The sequence below is a fragment of the Zea mays genome, chromosome 1 (assembly GCF_902167145.1).
Source record: "Zea mays cultivar B73 chromosome 1, Zm-B73-REFERENCE-NAM-5.0, whole genome shotgun sequence".
Taxonomy (NCBI): Eukaryota; Viridiplantae; Streptophyta; class Magnoliopsida; order Poales; family Poaceae; genus Zea; species Zea mays.
In genome coordinates, this window is record NC_050096.1 from 232146936 (window position 1) to 232153677 (window position 6742).

A 6742-nucleotide genomic window follows, 5' to 3' on the forward strand; every position below is an offset into this window, starting at 1 on the left:
CTTAATCTAGGGGGGGGGGGGGGGGGGGAATGCGATCGAGGGGATATATGCCGTGTTTGGATCGGCTTTTGGTGGACTTCTGGCCGCCAGAAGCTGGAAGCCCATCCAAACAGCTAGCTTCGTGACCAGATTCTTTCCACCACGCGGCGGCTCGCAGCAGCTTCACCACAGCGGCCAAGAATCGGCCAGGCGGCCAGCAGCCCACGTCCATGAGAAGTTAGACGACTTCTCACCTTAAGCCGACACGGAAGCAAACTATTTAGGGATGAAACCAAATTAGTTGTAATGAACATCACATGTGTTATTTGTGGAGCAAACTAACCATCAGTTTCTTCCTACAGCCAGCTTATCAAACATCTAGATCCTTGTTTTTGCAGGTAAATACTATCTTGTAGCCTTGTTCATGATGTACACGATCGAGGCTTTGACCAATATGTACATAGTAGCCTTGTTCATGATGTACCCGTATCAAACACCCAGATTCTAACCACCAGTTTCTTTCCACAGCAGCCGAACCAAACATCTAGATTCTAACCACCAGCTTCTCACTACAGTCAGTTTTTCCCTACAGTCAGCTTTTTAGAAAAGCTCTTCAGAAAAAAGCCGAACCGAACATGCCCATAAAATAGTATAGCTTCGATTTCAATCACACGTGATGTAATTGATTGTATTCTTTAAAAGATAAGGAATAAATTTGATTTAATTTAAATAAAGACAGAAAGATATAGTATCTAAATTAAACCTTAGTTATATTTAAATTTGTAAACTAAAGCAATGGTGATAGCATCGTAGCTCCATGACTGGTTCAGAGATTAGGGATAGCACTGGTGGCTCAGGATTACCTGTAGGATCGACAATTTGTCACGTGTTCTGTTTCTGTTGTCTTTGTGCGTTATTGTGGAATTAAACACCCTCTGTTGTTTAGAGCTGACGAATGTTGTAGCTGTGGGTTCATGTGGTACCAGTACCTTTTTCTTTGTCTGTGAACACTGCGCATGTTTCCTCAGGCATGTTCACCTTTACTGAAAAAGAATTTTTTTTTGTGGGGGGGGGGGGGGGGGGGGGGGTCAATCTTTTATGCCAGTGGCACATTGCCTTTTCTTCTTCGTTGTGCCTTTTTTTTTTAAAAAAATTACTGCTTCGAACACATAATATGCGTCGAAGTCTCTGCGACAATGTTGCAACAGGAACCAAACTACTTGCAATCTTGAACCAAACAAGTGCTCTGCTATGCTATGCATACCCGACATATTTCCTCACAAACAAGAAAAAGAATACCGCCAAGGGAGAGAAGAAAAAAATAACCAAGAAACGAATATGATGCGCAGTAAAAAGCAACCAGAAACTGCACGAATTCACGCAAGCAACCGGGTCAAACGCGGCCAAAACTCCCGGGGGTTCTTGTGCTTCCAACCAGAAACTGCACAGGCACAGCTCCTTCCTTCATCACGTTTTAAGTGCTGGACGAGTACCCGACTTTCTTGTCGTCGCGGTGCGGAACAACGGTCCTGGGAGCGTCGACGTGCATCCTCAGGGAGCTGAACTCGAGCGCGAAGATGGGCCTGGACAACAGGACCGAGATGCTGTGGCTTCGGGCGTCCAAGTCGGCTGCCACGCTGGACCCGGAGCTGCTGACCTCGCCGTCGGATTTTTCCTGCTGGGGCTCTGTGGTTCTTGCACTCCAGATCCTAGCAGGCTTCACAGGGCGCACCCTGTGGAAGGAAACAGTCAACAGTGCGTCGAATACGGGTAGATCGTACGCCATCAATGGATAGCTCACTAGCCCAGGACGTTCACAGAGTTTTGTTTTTTGTCATCACCTGCATTCTACTTGACAGGAGTACTTGAGAAGATCAGGATGGTCCACTGTACGTCCGCTGAAATTCGCAAAGCAAGCGAGACGTGCCTGTTTCAGAAACAATACGTATTTTGACGAGGACTCTTTTTTTTCCCCTTCTTCTTGCCCTTCTTTCGATTTCTCAGTAGAAATCTGCGCATGGCTACGTAAATTCTTTCTTTGAAGGAAATCATGGGGGAATACGGTTTGGTTCGCCTGACCTGAAACTCGGGAGTGACATTCTGATTGCTGGGCCCGCCCACTGGTGGTCCTTATGTGATCCTGCTGTCGCCTCCATATGGTTAGAAAGTGAAGTAAAAGCATTGGATCAACAAAGCAGAGGCTCGTGTCGTGAGTAGCGCGTCTTGAGAGTGAAAAAGGATAGATAGCATTAGGAAACATGTCGTTCTGAAAGACATACAGGAAAACCTCATCGTATTTGACATCCACATCAGTGAAGAAGTGAGGTCAAGAGTGATTTGACAAAATCCAATGCGACAGATTCAGACTACTATATATATAGTTTATGTATTTTGAGCCCTAGGCTTTTAATAGTTGAGCGGAAGCCCTGACCCGATGTTGCCAACCGGTTCAGCCGCATCTCGTCCAAAGTGTTTATAAAAGAAGCTCTAGATCGCTAGCCGCTAGGGTTCAGTTACGTCGACAGTTACGCCCCCACCCCTGAGGGGCGCGCGCGACGGCGGATCCTGGGAGCAAGCGCGCGACGGCGGATCTGGGGGACACGCTTGCGACGACGGATCAGGGGACACGCTCGCGACGGCGGATCCCTGAGGCGCGCACGACAGCGAGGTGGGAGCGACTGCGGCATCGGATCCCGAGGGCACGCACACGACAGCGGCCCCATGAGGTGCGCACGACGGTGATGTGGCAGCGGTCGCGGCGGCGAATCTCGTGGGGCTCGAGCGCGACAGCGTCTCCCTGAGGTGCAGGCGGTAGCGACCCCTTGAGGTGCGCACAACGATGACGTGGGAGCGGTTGCGGCGGCGCGACGGTGGATCTCAGGGGCATGTGAGCAACAATGACACCCCTAAGGCATGCATGACGACGAGGTGGGAGCGGTTGGTGCAACGGATCTCGGGATTCATGCGCGCGAGGGTCGACTCCTGAGCGCATACAACTGCGATGCCATCCAAGGTGGGAGCAGCGATGGCGGATTTCCCTAGGCGCAAGCGACGACGGCATCCTCCCCTAGGCACGAAGTGGTGGCGCATCCCAGATGCAAGGCGTCGGTTCCGCAGGCCGGTGATCATATTTTTATGCTATTTTGTATACATATTTATACCAATGTCAATAGAATTTTACGACCTATATTTCAGTTCATGGCTCCGCTTCCATCTATTAGTCTGTTTATGATATTTCTATTCATATTTTACGCAAACGATTTATTGTTTTATGCATTAACTCGTTCATTAATCTAGTGTGTATTGGATTCCTACCATTTATGCCATATGTATAAGATATATTTACGACCCACACATTAACGCAATAAAATAGAAATTTAGAAAGAAAAAATAACCGCTATAAGAAATGAGGTCATTTGCCACAATTCCATAAATCTCGCATATGCTGATCCATTTTCTTTTCAGCTCACATTATTGCCATCCTAAATTTGAGCACATGCAGTACAAAACCGATTTTTTACGCAGTCCACCGTAGGACATAAATAACTTCACCGTGTTGTATAACTAGTATCAGTATATATCATAAACTGGTTATAATGAGCCTTAATGCATGGATGTTGGAGAGATCTTATATTTATAGAGGAAATAAAGCATTGAAATCAGATTTTTTTTATTTCCATACGTGTTTTCGTTATGAAATAGATCGATGATTTACACTAAAATGTATACCCATTTATACTGTTTTGGTTCACGTTTTCTGATGATAAGTCATCTTACTGGGCACTAGTTCTGGTTAAAAAAAGAACAGTGCATTTTGCATGTTCAAAAATGTTATTTTGAAGAGTCCACGTTCAGTAATATAGCCGAAAAAAAAGTTCAGGGAAACGTAGCTCAAAAGGATAAGGAAACAAGCACAACATTTGAGCCTAGCAATTACTGTATAACCGTATCAACGTGGTTTCGATAGATTAAGGGCATGTTTGTTTCCTCGCTGGATTGTATAATCCAACTTATTTTATATAGATTATATAATTCATAATCCTATTAGAGATGTTTATTTACGCAAATTATTAGCAGGTAAAACGCAAACAATTAATTTAAAATAACCATCTACTGATCTGCTTATGGATTTATCACAATCTAGGTAGAGGTGGTAATGAGCTTTAAATTTTATACTACAAAATTTAAGGATCAGATCGGGATCTATTTCTATTTATTTTTAGACTAAAATTAAGTAAGGGATCAAATATAATGTGGAAAAAAAATAATATTTGGATCGTGATCTATTACCACCTATAAATCTAGGTAACTAGATTATATAATCTACTTCAATAATCTATGTTGTTTGTTTGCACGCTTAACTTATTTAAGCTCGATTATATATGATATAGAGGGTAAACAAACAGTACCTAAATGGATAAGAAGACTGTTACCGGTAAATGGCAGGCTGATGTTGCACAGATGCCGAGTAGACGAGCCGCCCTTGGACTCTGAAACCTCAATCTCGCGGCCATTCCCTTGCTCGAAGGCTGTCGACCCGATCCCCAGCATGTTGAGGAAGCTGTTTGGTCTAGCCAACGGTCTATCCCCAAGCGAAGCAGCCTCGTTCTGTCTCATCATGTGACACAGACAGGTTACAAGTCTCACGACAGCGACATTTTGCAGTCCTAATCAGCTGCCACAAGCGTTCGGAATGTAGCAAGTAGCAACGGCTTTGGTATCTCGGTACCTTTGACGAGAATGTGGCGACATGGCTTGGCAGTCCTACCTCCTGCAGAGATCGGGACGACGGCTCCAGTTCAGTTCAGGGAAAGGGAAACAGCAGGACAAGAAACGTGACACAGAGGAGTTCCGGTGGTCAAAGTAACCTTGCGGCCGTGCCGGCAGGCTTCGACGCTGTTCACCAGCACCCTGGCAGCCCACCTGAAAACAAGCTCATACAGTAGTAGATCAGAAGCAGCAAGAACTGAAAAAAAGCTCAGTCAAGCAAGTCACCACTATTCAGAGTTCCATCCAACTGCTGCATTTCGAAGACGGAGGAAAGTAGGAAACCACGGGCGGCTGTAGGCTGTAGCTGAGCTGCGCAGGGCAGCAAGTTGGCCACGCGGAGCAAGTGCAGCGCACCCGGACACCCCTCCCCAGCCTACGAATAATTGAAAGAAGCAAGGCACAGTCCGTGCTGCCAAGTACAATCATATGGGGGATAAGGCGCTTGTTTATGGCCGGCTGGCGCAAGCACGAGGGTTTTCGTTTTTTTTCTTTCCCCTTCGCATACTGCAAGTTGCCCCTGTTCTTTTCTGTTGGGGGGTCCCTGATCGAGGCCAATCAGGCAGGAGAAAGCGGCGAAGAAGCCTACAAGGGATTAAACTAGGCCACAGAAGATGCGAATGCAATGCAGGCATGAAGCGGAGCGAAGGCGAACTCACGCGCAGGAGGTCGGCGGGTTCCACACAATGCCGGCGATCACCACGAGCTGCAGGCGCCAAAAAAAAAGGGTGTCGGTCGGTGGGTCGGCCGGGTCGTCGAACCGAATCTTGCAGGAACATTAGATAGAACCCGCAGCAGCAGCCAATGGCGGCGGCAGGCGCGGTGCGCGCAGGCAGTATACCTCGTCGAATTCGCCGGCAGGGCTGTCGTGGTAGCGCGCCAGGAACATGCCGCCGAGCGTGTAGCCGAAGGCCTCAACCAGGCGGAGGTCCCGCGGCACGAAGGCCCGCGCCGTCGACGCCTTCACCAAATGCAGCTGGTACAATGCGCTGCAGTGCAGCAGGAGGAGGAAGGAGAGCGCGGCGGCGAGAGACCATCACCCATCATCCATCACGCACTGGCTCGATCGAACAGGTGGGGGGAAAGAAGAAAAGAAAAAAAAGGAAAGGAGAGCTGCGGGCCTTGCCTGCCTTTGAACACCCATGGCGGCCCGTGCTTGTACCCCGCGCAGGCCGTCTCCTTCTCCTCGTTCTCCGCCGCCATGGATCCCCCTTCCTCCTCACGCTCTCGGCAGCTAGCTAGCTAGCTAGACAGACAGACAGACTCTCCGCGAACGCAAGGGAAGCGGCCCCGCCACTGGACAGGGAAGGAGAGTCAAAGGGCGGCCCTGGGTTTATAGGCAGGCAGGAGCTGGTGGAGTGGGAGGAGGGCGAATGGAAGGGGAGGCAGGGGGCGATGAATGCTGATGCACTGACTGATGCTGGGACGCAGGTCGCGGCTTAAACAAGTGGTTGTCGCCGCGGCTTTGCGGCTCGCGAGCTTTGGTTCGACGGAGGGGACGGGAGGCGAGAGGGGATGGGAGCCCGGGCGGACCTTATCCGGTGGACAGGTGGCACCAGCCTAGAGGCCACGGGTGCGGGTGACGTCATCCGTCGAGATCCGAGCGGGGCCCACGCTTTGCTGTCTCATCGTCCGCGTCGGTTCCCTGCCGCTGATCAGCTCCCGGACCCGGAGTCCGGACCCCGGACAAAGATGTGGCGGGCTGCTTGTTTGATTGCGGGGCCGGGGCGCCGCTGTGTTTTCCCTGCTGCTGTTTTCGGGATCTTGGATTAGTCAACCAAGGCCACGGCCATGAAAGCCACAGCGGAGCGGGGGCAGCGTGCGGCATGCGCTGTGTGCCGGTCATGGCAACGAGACCTGAACTCCGCGGGAATTTATCTATTAGGACATGTTCCCAATATAATAACGAGATTTAGCGTTTTTATCAGGCGTGTACAAACCAAGTCATAAAACCAGATACTCCCTCCTTTCTTTTTAGTTATCGCTGGATAGTTCC

The 6742-nt window shown here is 49.2% G+C and overlaps 1 protein-coding gene across 3 annotated transcripts; it reads right to left on the minus strand.

Annotated features, from left to right (window-relative positions):
- Window positions 1–1176: 1176 nt before the first annotated feature.
- Window positions 1177–6298, minus strand: LOC100217307 (uncharacterized). 3 transcript variants are annotated; one of them, XM_020547291.3, is made up of 9 exons: window positions 5873–6298; window positions 5588–5735; window positions 5406–5452; window positions 4848–4902; window positions 4709–4750; window positions 4413–4587; window positions 2059–2119; window positions 1821–1877; window positions 1177–1712 (listed from the first exon to the last, which is right to left on the minus strand). In XM_020547291.3, the coding sequence occupies exons 1-9, from the start codon at window positions 5947–5949 to the stop codon at window positions 1454–1456; spliced, it is 921 nt and encodes a 306-aa protein (XP_020402880.1). In that variant the 5' UTR covers window positions 5950–6298; the 3' UTR covers window positions 1177–1453. The 3 variants fall into 3 exon arrangements, with proteins under 3 accessions (XP_020402880.1, XP_020402875.1, NP_001137126.1); XM_020547286.3 differs by having other exon boundaries at window positions 2059–2122; window positions 5873–6295; NM_001143654.1 differs by having other exon boundaries at window positions 1181–1712; window positions 1821–1906; window positions 5873–6196.
- Window positions 6299–6742: the final 444 nt, after the last annotated feature.

Coding starts and splice junctions, on each gene's coding strand:
- LOC100217307 (XM_020547286.3), bottom strand. CDS start 5,949: ATGGCGGCGGAGAACGAGGAGAAGGAGACGGCCTGCGCGGGGTACAAG. Junction 5,453..5,587: donor CTGCCGGCGAATTCGACGAG/GTATACTGCCTG, acceptor TGGCGCCTGCAG/CTCGTGGTGATCGCCGGCAT. Junction 2,123..4,412: donor CATCAGCCTGCCATTTACCG/GTAACAGTCTTC, acceptor TGGAGGCGACAG/CAGGATCACATAAGGACCAC.